A 20,037-nucleotide genomic window follows, 5' to 3' on the forward strand; every position below is an offset into this window, starting at 1 on the left:
GCTAAGTGTGGTTACTTAAAGGCATATATAAAACATTGGGATGACAAAATGAAGCAAGAAGTATGTATAGTAAATAATGTGATGCAGCCCAAATCCTGGCTTACTGTCTTCAAAGCTTTTAGCAAGTGCTGTTTTCAAAAAAAGTTCTCCACTTACTTGAGAACAAAATCAGGGTGGTTTCTTAACATATTTAAAATAGAATAACAGAGTTGGAAGGAACCTTGGAGGTCATCTAGTCCAACCCCTTGCTTGAACCTATACCATTTCAGAAAAGTGACTTCCAGTCTCTTCTTGAAAGCCTCCAGCGATGGAGCACCCACAACTTGTGAAGGCGAGCTATTCCACTGGTTAGTTGTTCTCGCTGTTAGGAAATTTCTCCTTAGTTCTAGGTTTCTTCTGTCCTTGATTCGTTTCTATCCATTGGTTCTTGTTCTGCCTTCAGGTGCTTTGGAAAATAGTTTGCCCCCCTTATCTTTGACTAGGACTAGGAGCACAAGCTAGAAACAGGTAGACAATCAAGGAGCCATAAGTACCCTTTCCCTAGGGAAAGTCATCTATATAATACTTTCATGAGATACAACTTTTGAACTTACGGTATTTTTCGGAGTATAAGACACCTTTTTCCCTAAAAAAAAAGAGGCTGAAAATCTAGGTGTGTTTTATACATTGAATACAGCATTTTTTGCCTCCTGAAACTCCACCCCCTTCACCGAAATGGCTGTGCATAGCTTTTAGAAGGCTTTCAGAGAGCTCCTGGGGGCAGAAATGAGGGGAAAACAGCCCATTTTCCCCCCCAGACCCAGGAGCACTCTATAAGCTTCCTAAAGGCTATCCATGCCTTTTGTGACAAAAAAACAGGCCCGTTTTTGTTCATTTTTGCCCCACCCCCCACCCTCCCAGTAGCACTCTACAAACCACCTAAGGGCTATTCTTTTTTTGAAGAAAAAAACCGGCCCGTTTTTGTAAAAAACGGGTCGTTTTGGGGAAGTTTGCAGAGTGCAAAAACTTTTTTTAAGATTTTCCTCTCCAGAACCTTGCTGCATCTTATACTCCGAAAAATATGGTAACTTTTTAAAAAGCTGTCTCCAGATGCTATAAGTGATGCATTTCAGGTTGTAGCATTTTTCTACACCACAATACAAAAAGTATTTTGGGCTGGAAGAAAATGAGTACTAGAAAACACTAATATTCTGAACCTAGTTCAAATACATCTGTATTTGTCTCATACCTTTGATAGCTAAAGAGTTCAGATATCAAAAGGAAAATTGTGCTCCAAGTATCTTTGGAAGATAGTACAAATCACCAATTGACAAGTTATCTTTTCTTTATTTCCAGGGAATTTTTCATTCTATACAATTTAGCAAGTGTACTTATTTTCCGAATTTCTCCCTTAACATTTGGGGGAGCAGTTTGGTGTATAGGTAGTTCTCATAATGGCACCTGAGATCGGAATTTCAATTGCTAAGCAATATGAGTGCATGACATACGATTACTTTACTTGGCAACTAGCAGTGGTTCTTGCTATGATATCTCCATGAACATATGGGTCATTAAGTGGAAGAGACAGGAGTCCCAGGCAAGGAACCTACTGGCGGAGGCAGGGGGCTAGATGCCACAGGAGAGTGAGTCCTACACTGTGATGTTAGAGAGTATAAGTGGCACTAAGGTTCATGGGCAGTGATAGCAGGGCAATCAAGTGTGGGCTGACCCCAGTGATGCTGGGACAGCCAGAATTTTTAGGACTAGTCATAACTGTCTTTTTTTACATTGCCATTATGATTTTAAGCAGTTCTGAACAAATGGACATAACCCATTTGAGCTAATGACTGCTCCACTCACTCAACTGCAAATTCTCCCTCCCTGTTTTCTCACAGAACACAAGTGATCCTTCAACATACACTCAGGTGCTTATCCCTGTTTTGCTTTTATAATTGAAAACCAGGTATGGTGCAATGCTCTTCAGGCTGTCTTAAAGTCCCAGGGAAGAAAACAAAGGGAAGGAAAAGCTCACACTGGCCCTGCAAAGCTTTGCAAAACTGACTTGAATATAAGAAACTTAAATGAAGCCTCTTGTGGGCAGATTCATAGAGCCATTCCTGAATGTGGATCATTTTTGATTCTGGAATTTCAAGTTAGAAATGAATGTGAGTGGATGTTTATACTATTCTTCTAGTAGATTTTTGCTAAATTCTAGTGAAAAGCAGAACTACCGTGTTTCTCTGAAAATACAACATGTCCTTATAATGCAGCCATGCCACATTTTTCTGGTGGGCAAAAATATAACCCCTCCCCGTGTATAAGCCCCCTGGACAACCCCCCACCTCCAGTCAGGCAGAGCGCCGCTCACCAACCTAGAAGGTGCCAAGCTGAGGTAACCTGGGGGGAGGCAAAGGTTATCTTGTTGCTTGGCGCCTTCAAAATACAGCTAGGTTGGTGAGCAGTGCTGTGCCCAGCTGAAGAAGTGGGTTGCCGGGCGACTGCTCTCTTGCGAGTGGGCGATACCCCTGGGTCAGTGACTGGCACTGTGCCTGGCTGCAAAGGGGGTTTGCCTGGTGGCTGCTCATGAGAGTGGTCGCTTCAGGGCTGTTGTGTTGCGCTGCTGTGACAGCGCAACACAGCCATTCGCCCATGAGGCTGTGCCCGGCTCTTTGGGAGCCCGCTCGCAAGAGAGCAGCCACCCGGCAACCCCAAAACAATAAACCCTCCCCTCATAATAAGGCCCAAGCCATATTTTGTGGGTAAAAAGAAAATAAGACCCTGTCGTATTTTGGGGGAAACACGGTACTTAAAGCTTTCTAATTATCTGAATTAAACATCTGTCTGGAATAACAACTGCCCCACTGAAGACTTCTCATTTAATTATGTAGTGAACTCCCTGTTTTTAATTCATCAAAATGAAGTACCAATCTTAATGTTTCCACACTGAAAAATATGGACAGCACTCTAACTACTTGGCCTTTGGAGAGAGGTCCATTAGAATATCTGTGTAATTTGTGTAATTCTTAACCACTTGCTTATCCAAACATCATCGAAAAGTTTTGTCAGTCCAGCTGGGAACTAAGTAAATTACAACTTCTCCTACAAAATCTGTATTGGTTTATGTCACAAGTAATCAAAATCTTAATGCAAAAAGGGTATTATGCTCTTTGAAGCAGCAATGAGCTTTCATGCTGAATGCCACAGGCTAGTGTTCTTTGTCCTGATTTTTCAACAACAGCTGAGGTTGGCATCTTCAGTTATTATTATAATACATATATTGTGGTGTTTCTTTGCACAATGAAGTTATTATTAAAGCATTCCTCTTCTATCTCATCATATACAGGAAAGGTTTTTTTTTTTTTTGTATCTGAGGCCTGTATCTGAGGTACTAAGCTGTGTGTGAAATAGGAGAAAAAACATAGGCAACTAATGCTGCACATCTACAAGCAAACTAATGTCGACTGAATCCACAGCCCCACTCCCATTTTAGGGTTGAAAAATCATACAGGTTTCAGCATGGGAGTGTGATACACAGTATTGATAGTATAGCATTTCTGCAGGTTTTATCACTACCGAAAGATCAGGTTGGGAACAAATCCCCCTGAAAAAAAAGTCTATGTATGGTAACTAAGAGTCCATACTGATCTGATGGCATATACCATATTTTTCGGAGTATTAGACACTCTGAAGTATAAGAAGCACCTAGCTTTGGGGGAGGAAAACGGGGGGGGGGGAGCTGAAAATGCCGGCTTCCTGGTGATTTTGCTATTTAATCTTCCATCCATATGTGACAAAATGTTCAAGTTTTTTCAGAAAATTGAATGAATCTCTTCAGTAGGGCTGAAGTTCGAATATATTCAACAGTTCTGAATACATTGCTTTCCAGTCCAACTACGCATCTGTAAATCCCAACACAGCTAATCTCATGATGGTACACTTGACCATTGCAATTGCATTGTAGTGTACAATATTGGTAAAATATTAATTAGATCATGCTACAGCTTGATGAGATAATTGATTTATCTTAAAGATAACTTCAGGATAATAAATTAGTTGCTGATCTCCTGCACAAATTTATATTTAATCAATCAAAATTGTAAGTAAAGTAAGTAAGTTACTTCCTAAAACTGTTTTCTAGTACTGGAAGCATTTTATTTTATTACTAGCTGCACCCGGCCATGCATTGCTGTGGCCCAGTCTGGTTAAATGGAAAAGAAAGAAAAGAGAAAGCGCAAGTTCCCCGGCAGAGGTGGCCCCTGCATGAAAGTAAGCCACAATGGCCCCTGCAAAAGCCGCCATGAAGGATGCTCCCACAGGCCCTGGCCTGGCCGAGCTGAGGAGAGGAGGAGGAGGTGGCTAGTGGCGGTGAGAGGAGGCGGCCGGCATCCCCTGAGGAGCAGGAGGAGAAGGAGCTGCCCCTGGTGACGCGGATGTGAGGCAGCCCCCGCTGGCCACGGGCCCCATCCAGAGACGCTGTCGCCGCTGCAGTCGCCACCTCATGGGGCACCCAGCGGCTGCCCCAGCCCCTCTGTGCCTCAGGCTGACACCGCCGCCACCCCATCGGAGCCACCTTGGTGAGGCCGTAGCTGGCTCCCTGTGAGGGGGGTGGAGAGTGTGCGCAGCTGGCCGGGCTGAGGAGATGCTCCGCCTCGACCTCCTCTGGGGCTCCACTGGGCTGGGCAGGGGGGCAGCCAGCTTAAGGATGGGAGGAGGCGGCCGAGGGATGGGGCAGGTGCCGCCCCACCGCAGACAGCAAACGCCTGGTGGGAGGGGAGGAGAGAGAGGGGAGGGAGAGGCCGAAAGGCTTAAACTCCCCTTGGTGGAAATGGCGAAGCTCGTCAGAGGAGGGGCGGAAAGGGGAAAGGGTGCAGCCGCAGCCCAGCCACACATATAAAGGGACCATTGGGATCAAGCTGGAGGGAGGCCAAACTGTTCCGAATATACTATACTTAAGAAATGAACGCTACGGTATAGCGTGTGTTGCTTCTACGTCCAGCAGATAGTGCTGGTTTTCAAAAAAGCATGTTTTTACAAAAAAAGCATGTTTTAGCCTGTCACAGGTGTGACATATAATATACGTATATAAAAACATGCGTGTAGTCGAATGCAACGTTGTGTCAACATTTCAAAGCAATCGGTGAAGAACTGTTGAAGATTTGAGATTTTGAACAAACAAACATTACATTTTTATTTATATAGATAGACTAGAGAGCATGGCAGAAAATGCCTTTAACTCACAGATGGAAAAACTGTCTGTACTCAGATGTATCTTCACAACTACTGCTGTGGTCATAATTTTTGCCTCCTTGGCTCAATGGAATATATGAGAAATGAAAGAAACATTTTCAGATATGCAGCACTCCAGTGTCTCGCAAGACACTCCCACTTTGCAATTATGTCCTTTCTTAGAAAGAAGATTGATAAGACGTAAAAACAGATGTCTGTATTGGCAGCTAGTCCATATTTCTGGCTCTTATATATATTTCTGTTCACAAATTCATCATGTGCAAACATCTTTAAGTCCAATCTGCTACCACCTTTCTGAATCCTCTCTTGCACATCGTACGAATTATTAGCAATAAGGGAATCTCAGAAAAAGACCTGAAAAGAGATCTTATTTTGGGAAATGGTCTATTAAAGTTGCTAAAAAAAAGATGGAGCATAGTACCATAGTCCTTCTAACTCAGTGCAGATTTAGTTCCTTGTTTTCCAGGTGCTAAAAAAATTGTTTCACAGAACATTGTATAACAATCTTGCTGTTTCTCCCTCTCTCTTTGCATTTCTGCCAAATTTGTTAGACAATATCACTAATCTTCTTAAACACATTGGTAGAAGCCACGGAGCAATGCCATTTCTACTGCAGGAGCCCCCATGTTTGTAACCATGTTTGTAATGTGATATGCATGATAACAGTAACCTAACAGGAATAGACAATACCCCAGAAGACAAGCTCAGGATCCAAAAAAATCTTGACAGACTTGAACAGTGGGCCCTATCCAGCAACATGAAATTTAATGTGGAAAAAAGCAAGGCTTTTTACATCTAGATAGGATAAACCAAAGGTACAAGTTCAGATAAGGAAAAGCTGGCTCAAAATAGTACCTGCGAGAAGGACCTTGGAGTCTTAAACTTAAACATGAGCCAGCAGTGTACAACAGCAGCCATAATAATAATAATAATAATAAATATTTATTTCTTAGCCGCACCCTCTCCCGAAGGACTCGGGGCGGCGTACAATAAAACATATGAAATAAATATATAGACAAGACATACATATAACAAAGACGTATACCAAGACATGTACAAGGAGGAGGTGGGCTGATGAATAAAAACAATTAAAAACACAATGTTTTAAAAACCCCTAAATAATTGAATACAATTAAAATACACCAAATAAAAAACCCGTCAGGAGCGATATAGTTAGATCAAAGTTGAGCCAGGCCAGCTACTTGGAATAGGTGGGTCTTGAGCTTTACACAAAAGGAGCGGAGGTCAGAGGTATTCCTAATATCCGGGGGGAGGTCATTCCACAGGGCTGGGCCTGCCACAGAGAAGGCTCTACTCCTAGGCGCCGCCCCCCGGCACTGTCTGGTGGACGGCACCTGGAGGAGACCCTCTCTGTGCGAGCGGATTGGTCGCAGGGATGTATGGGGCAGAATACGATACCGCAAGTAACTAGGTCCTGAGCCATGGAGCGCTTTAAAGATCGTTATCAAAACCTTGAAACGCACCCGATAGACCACAGGAAGCCAGTGCAGCTCGCGCAGGAGCGGTGTCACATGGGAGTACCTAGTACTCCCCATAATTACCCGTGCGGCTGCATTCTGGACCAACTGTAGCCTCCGGGTGCATTTCAAGGGAAGCCCCATGTAGAGAGCGTTACAGTAGTCCAAGCGAGACGTCATCAGCGCATGAGTGACTGTGCGTAAGGCGTCCCGGTCCAGTAGGGGGCGCAATTGGCGCACCAGGCGAACCTGGTGGAACGCCCCCCTTGCCACGGCTGTCACATGGTCATCCATGGACAGCCGGGCATCCAGGAGGGATTAATTGGCTGAACCGGGGAGCCAGTACCCACAGCCACTCCGTCTTGGAGGGGTTGAGTTTGAGTCAGTTGTCATCCATCCAGACCCGTACGGCTTCCACACACCGGGACATCACTTCGACGGCCTCGTTGGGGTGGTTCGGGGTGGAAAAGTACAGCTGAGTATCATCAGCGTACAGATAATATCCCACCCCGAAACCACGGATGATCTCACCCAGCGGCGAGAGGACCGACCCCTGTGGTACCCCACAAGTAAGGGGCGTAGGGTCGACCTCTCCTCCCCTGCCAACACACGCTGCGTCCGGCCAGAAAGGTAGGAGCCGAACCACCGCAAAACGGTGCCCCGGACCCCCAACCCCTCCAGCCGGCGCAGCAGGATACCATGGTCGATGGTATCAAAAGCCGCCGAGAGGTCTAATAGGACCAGGATAGAGGAGCAACCTCTATCTCGGGCCCTCCAGAGATCATCCACCAACGCAACCAAGGCCGTCTCCGTGCTGTGACCGGGGCGGAAGCCGGACTGGCGCGGGTCTAGATAATCATTTTCCTCCAGATGTCGTGGAAACTGGTAAGCCACCACACTCTCTACAACCTTCGCCAAAAAGGGAAGGTTGGAGACAGGACGATAATTGGCCAGCTCCAAAGGGTCCAGGGAAGGCTTCTTGAGCAAGCGTCTCACCACCGCCTCTTTCAAGGCGGCCGGGAGAGACCCCTCGCTCAACGAAGTGTTCACTAGGCCCAGGAGCCAGTCTCGTGTAACCTCCCAGGATGCCAGTACAAGCCAGGAGGGGCACGGCTCCAATAAACATGTGGTGGGTCGCAGTCGTCCACGCATTCTGTCCAAATCCTCGATGGCAACCAAGTCAAACTCCTCCCAGGTCGATTCCTCAAGACTCGCCACCGACGTCTCCATTGGACCACTGACAGGGACCCAATCCTTCCGGATTTGAGCGATTTTATCCTGCAGATATTTCCCAAATTCCTCTGCTCTGCCCTGTAGAGGGGCCTCCCGCGGCCTCTGAAACAAGAGGGAGCGAGACACCCGAAACAGGGCGGCAGGGTGGTTCTCTGCGGATGCAATGAGAGTGGCACAATATTGGCGTTTGGCCACTCTCAATTCCACAAGGTACGTCCTTAAATGGGCTCGTGCCTGTGTTCGATCAAATTCGGAACGGGAGGATCTCCAACGACTCTCTAGGTGTCTCTTGCAGCATTTCATCACCCTTAGCTCCTCGGTAAACCAAGGGGCCAGGGTGGATCGTTGCCGCCGGAGAGGCCGCAAAGGCGCCACCCGGTTCAAGGCCCCGGTAGTCGCATTATTCCACGCGACCACCAGGTCCTCTACCCGGGGGCGGGTCAAGGTTACAGGTGGTGGCCCAAGCTCCGTCTGGAACCTATCTGGTTCCATCAGGCGCCTGGGGCGGAACCATCTAGTGCTTTCCGGTTCCGCCTCCCCGCAGTGGGAGGTAGCACCAGGGAAGTCAAGACGAAGGAGTGAGTGATCTGACCATGACAGGGGAGTGATGGTTAAATCCCCTCCTCCCAGATCACTCAACCACTGGCCAGAGACAAAAACAAGGTCCAGGGTGTGTCCTCCCTCGTGTGTCGGGCCCTGAATCAATTGAGTCAGGTCCATGGCTGTCATGGAAGCCATGAACTCCCGAACCCCCTCTGATGCTTCTCCCATCGATGGCAGGTTAAAATCCCCCATCACTAAAAGTTTGGGGGTCTCAACCGCCACCGATGCGATCAGCTCGAGGAGTTCAGGCAGGGCCGCTGATGTATAGCGAGGAGCCAGGTATACTATCAGCAGGCCCAACTGTCTCCCAGGGCCCCATTTCACATAAAAGCTAATATAGTCCTTGGTTCTATAAACAGAGCCATAGAATCAAAATCGTGTGAAGTATTAATACCACTTTATAAATCCTTAGTAAGACCACACCTGGAATACTGCATCCAGTTTTGGTCACCACATTGTAAAAAAGATATCGAGACTTTGGAAAAAGTGCAAAGAAAAGCAACTAAGATGATTAGTTGGAAGCAAAAACATGTGAAGAAGGAGTTGCAGGAATTGGGTATGTTCTGTAATAAGATGGCTCCACTTGGACATTGCATTGCATGAAACTAAGAAGTTTGTACAAACTTCTACTCCTAGTCTGGAATAAACATAAGAGGAATTCAGCTGCCTTTGCTTGTTTTTGATTAATCAGTTAAGTGGTTGGGTGGAACAATCCCCTCGGGTTTTCAGACAGCCAACTAACTTCCAACTTTAACTTTCAATTTAACTGAAATTAGGAACAAAACTTCTGTCTCACTGGAGAAAAGGACAAGATCAAAACTTATCCAAGCTTATTGTTTTTGCATTAAATAAGGGATTTTACATCTAAATGTCATCAGCACTCCAAATAATTCAATATGTCATTTAATAACAAATGATTATCAAAAGGTGTGTCACATCCATGGCCAAAATAAACAGTAATTACTTGATTTTATTTTATGTGTTAACTCTGGCTATTCTCTACAATTGGCTGTGTTTCCATGTCCATAATTTTATTTTGTGAACTAGCTATTGACATCCCCCAAACTGATTTGGAAGTCAACTCAGCTTATCTTTATCTTGATGAAAGCAGTGGTTTAAAAGAGAGTAATGGTTTGCCAAGAACAAATCCTTAATATGAGAGAAGAGCTGGAATTTTATTGAATTCCAGCTGCTTAAGTCTCCTGAAAGAGGCAGATATCTTCACATTACACAAAAAAAGTATTTGAAGCATTCACCAAATCAAGCAACAATACTTATATGAGTTTCCCTTGGCAAGCTCAAACCCACAAATCAACATGCAAACTGAAGCTAGTCAAGCTTATAACTGTTGATTGATAACAGGAATTTAAATTTAAATTTGATTGTTGGGGGGGGGAAGGGGGAAGAAAAGGGGCTCTTGTGCAGGAAAGGAGTGCATTTTGGGTAAAACACTTGTAATTATGCATTGGAAAATACTGTATTGCTTCCATATTTGTAGAGAAGTTGCTTGATGAACTTCTGCAGCTCTCACTAGTCTCAAGTGAAGGGAAAGGAAAGGAAGAGGTGCTAATTAATATATACGCCTTAGGAAAAGGGAAAAACCAGGAGCCAGCATTTCAACCTCTTACCAATTGCAAGACTGTGAGGGAAAGGAAAACACCTTATAGGGTATGGAACTTCAAGGCATTCACATGACGCCTGAAAAGGCAATGGTGGCTGCACTGTTATGATAGGATTAGCTTACGGCTTCATCTGTTAGCTGCAATTGGTGACTTTCCCAGACCTGTTTTGCCAAGAGAGAGAGAGTGATGGGTAAAATAATCAATCCACAAGCCCTGTAAATAAGATCTACATCCAGCAAACCTGACATGATATCCTTGTTTTCCCATCCATCTTGGATTTCATTTGTACAAACTCTTGAGATTCTCTCTGTGGGCCTTTCCTTTCCAGTTTGGAACATGTGGCTTTATACATATATTACAAAAGGTATAAATGACATTTAAAAATTCTGTTGCTGGGAAAACACATTTTTCTCCAGCAAAAATGTGAAACATGGCTAAAATAGAAAAATAAAATACAGATGGCAGTTAGGTTTCTCAGAGTGAAAAAAGCACTTCAAAGATTTATCCTACCAATACTATCTGCCTGTCTGTTACATAGACGTCGCAAATTATGTACGTAGGACTTGCAACAAATCCTCATATCTTAACATTTGTTTTTGCCAAGTTTCTAATTAGGTAATTTAGTGATAATTGAACATATCCAGCTTTCAGGCAATTTTCTCAAATATTTCATATTTTACCATCTGTTTCAAGGTTCCTCAAGCATGCAGACACTTAGTTGTTTTGGCTGAGTTTCAGCTGATATCCATTAGTAAAGAATATACTACAGAATGGCAAAATATATAATCCATAATGGATGATTATGGAAAGTTCAGAAGTAGAATATGAACTTCTGTTCATATTCTTTTATAATTAAGAGTCATATTCTCTTTTAAATGAAACTTCATGTTTGTGTCTTATTTTACAAATGTATATCCCATTAGATTAATATTTTCTGCTTTACAGTATCAAATGCCCTTTAAATTTTAAGCGTAACTATTTATTTCATTTTAGACTGGAAAGTTACTATGATACAGTTGAACAGAAACAGAATCAAGACTCTTTTCATAGCCACAAATTGAAGGATAAATGCAATTCTTTTTCCCTTACTTGTTGCATAAATATGACATCAACCTTTTCAGAATCTGATATTGTCTTTCTAATATCTGCTATCCCATAAAAAGAAAGATGGATTGACTTCTGAGGTTTGATGGAAAGCAATGACTATTAATTCAAATTTGGGGTTTGAGAGAGATAATTTTAATTTATGAAGTCACTAATTTAATTATGGATATAAGCTTGGTTTTCAAGTTATTAATTGTATCGTGTTTTCAAACAACAGCATATTAAACATATACCACCCATCTCCCAATGATAGCTATAGATATTGTTATATAATTACATTCCTCACATCTAAAGAGAAAGTGGGGGGAGCCTAACTTTTAGTTTTTTCTGGAACTAAAGAGAACAAAGAGAAAAGAGAAAAAAAGAAATGTATCTCTTCAGAGAGCTTTAATTACATTTATAGAGGAAATGCAAGATTTACAAATATGAAAGATGAATTTAAAAATATGAAGAATTAGCAATATAAATGAGATAGAAACATTCAACTAATAGGTGAAAATGATACAATGTGACGCTACTGGATTTAAAAAAGAATTCTGCTTGAGATTAAAAATTGCTGAAGTCTTAAATGGGACAATGAAGACTTGGATACAAATGTGGACCAGGTGTAGAGAGTCAATACAAGAAATGGAAAGTTAAATGTACTAGAAATATATTTGTGCACTTTGTCTGCAAGAGGACAAGTGATCAGATCTTACTATAATTATCTTAACACCAACTTAAAAAGTAATACTGCCAGGCTACTGTGTAAGAGAAAAGAATACAAAATTGACTCCTTTGTTCATGAGTATGAAAATAAGTACGGTTATAAAATGTTGGACACATCCATTTTTGGGATGGAACAAACTTTAATTTGTGCTGCTTTCAATTCCTGATATAAAATATGCACACACACAAAACCAGAAGAGTTTCTTGATATTGAAGATAAGCTTGAATGGTCATAGAAATAATGTTTGCACATATTTAGGAACATTTAATTACAAAAAATAAATATCATGTCTTTAAATGTTTATGCTTAGCAGCAACGATATCCCTTAGAAATATTTTCTTTCATAGCTTAGAGAGTGTTGAAGATGAGTAGATCAATATAGAGCTGACGAAAGAAATGACAAAGACAGAGCATGGAAGAATTCTACCTCCTTCTGTCTTTAAAGATTTACAGGGTGGTAAATGAATTTTGATCCAGAGAAACATTAGAGGGAAAATGTCTATGGAGATTCTCAATCATCCAAGTCATAGTTGACCCAAACTGGAAAGTCCAGTTGTCTTTTTTCAAAAGGCAACTGGACTTTCTAGCAACTAGTTTTTCTTTGAAGATGTTTCACTTCTCATCCAAGAAGCTTCTAAATGCCTTCAAAGAAAAACCAGAAAGCCCAGTTTCCTCTCGAAAAAAAGCACCTTTGGGATTAGGGAAAAAATATTTTTAAACACAGAGTACAAGACCAGCTCATATCAGGTGACCACTGATATATGTTAACTGATAGTTCATATAGTATTTTTTCCAGTAAGCAATCTAGCAAATTGTTACTGTACATTCATTCACTAATCTGACCTGCTGCCCCTTCTCTTTATTTTTAATGTCAACACATAAAGAGGAACAATATGGAGCCAATAATTTTATTATCAATGCTTGTGCATAACCATTATGTATTAGCAAAAGAAATGGCAACCAGAAAAGACATATTGGTTTTCCTCCCCCCATTCCCACGTACAAACCCTTCCCTCTCTGTATTATGGAATTATATTGTGAGAAGAAGGGAACAAATGTAGCCTCTCCCCCTAGCATAGGGGTGTCAAACTCAATTTCATTGAGGGGTACATCAAGGTTGTATTTGACATGGGGGGGGAGGGATGTCAGGTGGGTGTGGCCAGAGTGGATGTGGCAAGCTCAACGTCACTCGTCACTGTGGTGGCCCAAGTACTCTGCCAGTGAAAACAGAGCTCAGGAGGGCCGCTCCATTTTCACGGGCAGAGGCACCGTGGGCCAGTCCTTTGCTGTTTCCAGGGTGGCCTCACAGGCCAGATCTAAGCATCCTGTGGGCTGGATCCAGCCCATAGGTCTTGGCTTTGACACCCCTGCCCTAGTATGATGTTGCGTAATCCTGAAATTATTTAGTGAAGACTGGGACTGAGAAAAAGAACTCGAGGATGACTTTCCTTAGCAGAATCCCATGGCAATGAGAGAATTGTTACAGGTTGATTTAATGATCCCAACCCACCACAAGCAGTGAATATGGCTTGAACGGAAGAAGGGTAGCTCACCCTTGTCCCAACATCTCTTGATATTCCATTATCACTTCTTGCACATTCTTCAGGGCAAGATTTCAACTAATCTGTTTGGTACAATATTTACAACTTATCTGATACTGACTTATTTCATGTTACAACTGATATTCTGGATGGAAAAGCATTTCATCGGTGCACAATTGATCGTTCAGCCACTCGAACAAGCATCTCTGCATTTCATGTGTGGGGATGTCTGTACGTAAGGCTGATTTTATCACTGCTGGACATTCCTGCAAGCAAGCTTTAAAAGAACCACCCAACTGCTCTTTTCAGCTTCAGACTTTTCCTTCAACATTACTTTCTCTTACCATCTTTGAAGAATAAAGAACTGTCAAAAGGCAAGAAGCCTGTACATGATTTAGTTCTACAAAAGCAAGGTTTCTTTGATACTTGCCATTCTTGCTTGCTGCCTTGCTCTTCTATGGGCAAAAAATTATGATACCTTCCAGAATAATCGTATGAAAGCTCTTCGCCTGCACTGATGTCGCAGTCAGCGAAAAGTGCTAACTTAGGCACCATTGAATCTATTCGGACAGGCACCATAAGGAGGTTGGGCTCACAGGAGTGGTTCAGGAATCTACCAACATTGCCGATATATGTGGGGTCTACGAAAGTCTCTATTGTCGTCCCATCATACAAGTGTTCCCTAATTGCTATAATGTAATTTGAATCACTTGATGTCTGCAACTGAGTCCTTTTACGTGCTTCATTAATGCCTAGAATTTCCCCAGCATATTCACACACAAATCGTCCTTTGGATATGAATTCCCGGGTGCGAAGACCCCACCCTTTCTCAGTGGTCTTGAATACTTCCAGCTGGAACTGTAAGCCCCGTTGAACTACTCTATTTTGACACATCTCTCCACAGTCGCACATAGTGTTGCATTCAAAAATAGGCTTTGAAAATCCAAGTTCACTTCCTTCCGTCTCCATGGATAAGTTTTTATAATTTTTTCCATAGTGAAGACAAGAACATGTTGGAGCCAGGCAGGAAGCAGAATGACAGCTGCACCCCGAGAAGGAGATCTCAGATGGGTCTGGTGTGCCTCCAGCTCCAGGCACATGATCGGGACTATACTGAAAAAGAAAACAGACGAAATTATCTTGAGGGCTATCTACTCATAGCTGAAGAGGCTGGCATAATATATTATGTAAAAAGGGAAAAGAATACAGAATAATACATTTGAAAGAGACCTTGGAGGTCTTCTAGTCCAATCTCTTACTCAAGCAGGAGACCCTATAGCATTTCAGACAAGTGGCTGTCCAATCTCTTCTTAAAAGTATCAAGTGATGAAGCACCCACAACTTCTGAAGACAAGCTGTTCAACTGGTTAATTGTTTCTCACTGTTAGGAAATTTCTCCTTAGTTTAGGTTGTTCCTCTCCTTGATTAGTTTCCATCCATTGTTTCTTGTGTTGCCTTCTGATACTTTGGAAAATGGATTGACGCCTTCTTCTTTGTGTCGGCTCTTCTAATACTGGAACACTACTTTAATGACATCTCTAGTTCTTCTTTTCATTAATATCTACAAAGATTTTCCCTACCTTTGCTGAAATACTGCTGAAATAACAGTGCATGCAATGTTTAGAATGAGTGATTATATATATTGGTTTAAAAAGTGGATAAAATACAAATGTCTTAAGAGACCATCTATCCCTATAGACATATCAACATCTGTTTTACTTACATAAAATGCCATGTACTGTAATGTATTTTGACAATTTATATGCAGTTCAAAAATGGGCGAATACACACACACACACACACACCAATATTAAATCTTTTTATCACTTTCTAAATTACACACACACACATACATGCATGCATTTAGAAAGTGATAAAAAGATCTGATTAGTGGTGAAATATCTTGAGACTATTTCTAGATAGCCTGTCACCTTCTGTTGTGCTTATGTACAATGCTATCTACTTTATTATGGCAACTTATACAGAGAATTTGAGTACTTGTCTATGATGAGAAAAGATTTTGGTGATATTAATTGTTCAATTGTACCAATACTTTCATCCAGACTCTGGGAAATAACTCATGTGAGGTCAAAAAGGGGGGCAGCACATTCTCCTTTTAAAAGTCTTATGATTCATGCATTCAATTTCTGGTTAACAAATAAATTATTCCTTGCAATAGTTTTGTTTCCAAATGAACATGTATGAAAATAAGACAGAAAAACATGAGAAACAAAAGAGGTCTGGAAAGAAACATTAATCGGAGATGAACAGTATTTTTTTTTAAAAAAAGAACAAATTATGTCCAGTAACCACAGAAGAAAATGCTCATCTTTAAAAACCAATGTCCAGTTTGCTGCTTGGCAGTATCTAAAGCAAACTAGATAATTGTCATTTTACCATTTTCCTCCTTGCTTCCAGCATGATTTCTTCAAAATTTATTTCTTACTATGTAGATGCTTACCCACAGGGCTCAATTGATGATGCATTCATAATTTAATTCCTCTAAAGTAGCTTATTAGTTGAAGCAAGAATAAAATTATCTTGCCAGCCTATCAAATCTCTTGTTTCTAATTTTATGTGATGGGACAAGCCATGATTTTGGACATTTTAGATAACAAATGTATCCTTTAATTACGGAAAGAAAAACTTGGAAAAAGTTGTTATTCCACATATTGAAACGAAACCACAAATGGGGAGATGTAAGGCAAAATTACAACTGATTTAATATGCATGAAAACAGTGCTATGAGAATGCATTGCTTTATCAGGCTTCTACTAATTCACAATTTCTTCATGAAAGGATTCTAAATGATCTACCGTAACTGAACATTAAAAGAGCTGCGGTGGCGCAAGGTTAGAATACAGTTCTGCAGGCGACTTCTGCTGACTGCCTTGCAATTTGGCAGTCCAAATCTTACCAGACTCAAGGCTGACTCAGTCTTCCATCCTTCGGTCAGTAAAATGAGGACACAGATTGTTGGGGACAATATGCTGACTCTAAAAACCGCTCAGAGAGGGCTGTAAAAAACACTGTGAAACGGTATATTAGTCTAAGTGCTATTGCTAAAGCAATCCTGCACATTTAGACTGGGTAATGATTTGAAAATAATAACCAAGGATATTAAAGGATATTAAAACATAATTGTGTTATGTTTGTTATATAGTGAATCTTAAGTTCCAAAGATGTTGATGTCACAGAAAGAAAGAAATATTTTTTTTTATGTCCAGGATTTTAGCATATGTAAGCATCTTATTCATTTGATGGATCCAGCTGGCTTTCAAAAGCAGCTTAGTAAATTCTCTGACACTCTGATTAACTAAAACTGTAGTTTCTTCTTGGAATGAAAGTTTAATTAGATTGCTCCTAATGTCCTCTCCCTTATACATCAACCCTAGGGGTTACCTTGATGCACAAATGAGCTCTAGTAGATGAAACATCAGAAGACACACCTAAAGTACTGCTACAGAAAGATAAGAGGTCAATCCAACACATGTAAAAGCTAGCACTAAGGACTATGTTGTGACAATAAGGGAAGCCTTAATATTTTTCTGCTCATACAGAAAATGCCTCCATGTGTGGGAATGGACAAGCTATAGGAGCCATGGTGGCACAGTGGTTAGAATTTGGTACTGCAAGCTAATACTGCTGGCTCCCAATTGTCAGAAGTTCGGGAGTTTGAATCCCACCAGCTCAAGGTTGATTTAGCCTTCCATCCTTCCGAGGTCAGGAAAATGAAGACCTAGGTTGTTGGGGCAATATGCCATTGCTATTGTTCCACCTAACGTACAACTTTTCACTTTAGAACTTAGATAGCATTGATGATGACACTTGTGGATTACTTCTGGTGGACCCAGAACGAGAGTGGTACCCATGACCTCTTAGCATTTTCAGAACCACCTGAAATAATCTCTTTTTTGACTAGCTATAGACACTGAGAGTGGAGGCATTGTTCTCTTTCCTGGGACTAGTTCCATCCAGTGCTGGAGAGGCGGGGGGGGGGGGGGGAGAGACATAGAGGTGATATATAATTCTAGGGCACTGCACTATAGGGTTTCTTGGGGTTCGCCACTTTCCCCTCCCAGTTAAGCCTGACATGAAGATACTGGGTGAGATCATCTGATGAAACATGATCAAATATCAGTAAGCTGATATCCAGATGTATATTTTTCTCATCCAAGTACAGACCATGGCCACCTTTTCTTAGTTGAGCCCAGCCATGGTCAGCCACAAACAACTGCAAAATTATTTTTTAATCTTTTATATTAAGAACATTTAGTAACATTAATGAACTTAAATTAAAATACCTTGTACAGTATTTATTTCAATAGAAACTTGCAGTGAAACATTTCTTGAGTAACAGCGCACAATAATTTTGAGGGAACAAGAGTGACCTCTAATGGATTTTATGGATTATTCAATTTACACGAACTCGAAGGAAAGCAAAACTGACTTTTTTCACAAAAGGTTATAAAGTTTCTTTATCATCTGCATCAAAAGTATACATTAAGCTAGAGATATAATGAAAACTGAATTTATTTCCCTCATATAACCATTAAGCAAAACAGTTTGGTCTGGTGGTTAAGGCACCAGGCTAGAAACTAGGAGACAATGAGTTCTAGTTTCACGGTAGGCATGAAAGCTTGTTGGGTGACATAGGCAAGAAGATTGGTTGGATCAGTCACTCACTCTTAACCCTAACAACTCACAGGGTTATTGTGGGAGAAAAATAGATTGCACTACAAATCAAACCATAGATCTAATCAATAAACTATTTGGAAAGCAGTGCAGGAAAAGCTATTGCTCATTGTCAAAACTGAAGAATGGAATTGAACTGCATCTTTAAGGATCAAGACTGAGGTAATTACTTTTAGTGTATACTTTCTTTAAAAGAGGTTCAAACACTTTTAGTGGTTTCAAACACTTTAAAAATATTTTAATCCAAGAAAAAAATAACCCAGGCTCTATAGACACATTTAACCGAATTTACTCTTGACCAATGAATATTTGAAATCTACTTATATTAATGGAGTTTGATTAATTTATCTATCAGCCTCAAGCTGCTTACAAAGATGTTTCAGAACCACTTTATCAATTGGTATAGCTTTACTGCTTTTCATGTGGTGGTTTTCAAACCCTATGTATTTCTCTGATAGTATGCATAAGTGTAAAAACCGGTTAACAGTGCAATATATAATCAGGACAAACTCTAAAGCTTCCTTTGATGTATCTGGCTTCGGATATCCTTCTTCTCATCCAAGAAGCTTCTTCAGCTCTGTTGGAGCTGTGCTTTTTCTGCAGAATGTTTTCTGCCCTGTGTCCCTTCACTGTTGAGCACAGGTGCAGGCTGTTGGGCATGAGTCTGTGCTGACTGCATCTCAAACAGAAACGCAAACGGTTCCTGTAGTCTGCATTTGGGGGGGGGGGGGGATCCGTTCATACTCCCGCACCATTCGAAGGGTGTTCATCCCAAAGTGCATTGCTAAATGTCTATGGAGATTCTCAGTCATGGTTGTCCCAAAGGTGCTTTTTTATCAAGAGGCAACTGGACTTTTCTTTGAAGACGTTTCTCTTCTCATCCAAGAAGCTATAAAGTATAAGTCCTTCCATTCCCACCTATCCATCCAGAGCTGAAGAAGCTTCTAGGATGAGAAGGGAAACGTCTTCAAAGAAAAACCCGAAAGTCCAGTTGCCTCCTCAAAAAAAAAAAAAAAAAAAGCACCTTTGGATTTACTCTGGGCAGGTGCGTCGAAAGCGTCGTTCACGCAAACCCCGTGTATACGGCGCTTCCGTTCCATTCTACGGCCCCGCCCCACGACCACTGAATTCTAGGCATTGTAGTTTTCGGAAGCTTACGGCTTCCGCTGCGGATATAGGACCAGCCCACAGAATACTCTAATTCCCAGCGTCCCTTTCGATGCCACCGCCGCGGTTTTAAAAAGCCCTACATTCCGTACTAGAAAACATAGCTTTTTATCGGTCCCTGGCCGCAGGCTGCTGCTCAGCTCCTTCTTCTTCTTCCTCTCTCACCTGGAAATCGGGAAGTTCCTCCAACCGCGGCCACACGGATACCGGCAGAGGCTCCAGCCCGCGACTCACATCCATGCTCCGTCTCCAGCTGCGAGGAAAACAGCAGTCCCTTCGGCCTTCCTTTGCCCCGCCCTTTCTGCCGGGATTGGCTGCGCACGGCAGTTTCGTTTTACCAATAGCGAGCTTCAGCCAATGGTAAAAGGGAATAATTTTGGGAACGTTCTAATTTAATAGAGTAGTAGCAGAGTAGTGCACAGTACGGTACTTCTGGGTTTCATCTGACACTTTCTCTTTACCTCTCTTCCTTTTGCTGGTTAATGTGGAAGAAGACGGGGTTTTAGCTAGAAATAGTTGGTTTCCCCACCCTCAATATCGACTTGACTTATGCGGAGCAAACTGTCACTCTTATAGTGGGGAAAGGAGGAAAATACCCTAAAAGGGCCAATTCCACTCACAGATTCAAACCTCTATTCATTTTTCAGTTATTGCTGCAA

At 41.8% G+C, this 20,037-nt stretch overlaps 1 protein-coding gene across 1 annotated transcript; it reads right to left on the reverse strand.

Moving 5' to 3' along the window:
- Window positions 1-11,138: 11,138 nt before the first annotated feature.
- LOC309385073 (histone-lysine N-methyltransferase SETMAR) lies at window positions 11,139-19,674 on the reverse strand. The gene is made up of 2 exons (XM_081939147.1): window positions 19,544-19,674; window positions 11,139-14,629 (listed from the first exon to the last, which is right to left on the reverse strand). Exons 1-2 carry the CDS (start codon window positions 19,616-19,618, stop codon window positions 13,847-13,849), a joined length of 858 nt encoding a protein of 285 aa, XP_081795273.1. The 5' UTR covers window positions 19,619-19,674; the 3' UTR covers window positions 11,139-13,846.
- Between the last annotated feature and the right edge of the window lie 363 nt (window positions 19,675-20,037).

Source organism: Natrix helvetica (assembly GCF_964273705.1).
Source record: "Natrix helvetica genome assembly, chromosome: 1".
In the NCBI taxonomy this organism is placed as follows: Eukaryota; Metazoa; Chordata; class Lepidosauria; order Squamata; family Natricidae; genus Natrix; species Natrix helvetica.

Coding starts and splice junctions, on each gene's coding strand:
- LOC309385073 (XM_081939147.1), bottom strand. CDS start 19,618: ATGGATGTGAGTCGCGGGCTGGAGCCTCTGCCGGTATCCGTGTGGCCG. Junction 14,630..19,543: donor AGGAACTTCCCGATTTCCAG/GTGAGAGAGGAA, acceptor TTTCTTTTTCAG/TATAGTCCCGATCATGTGCC.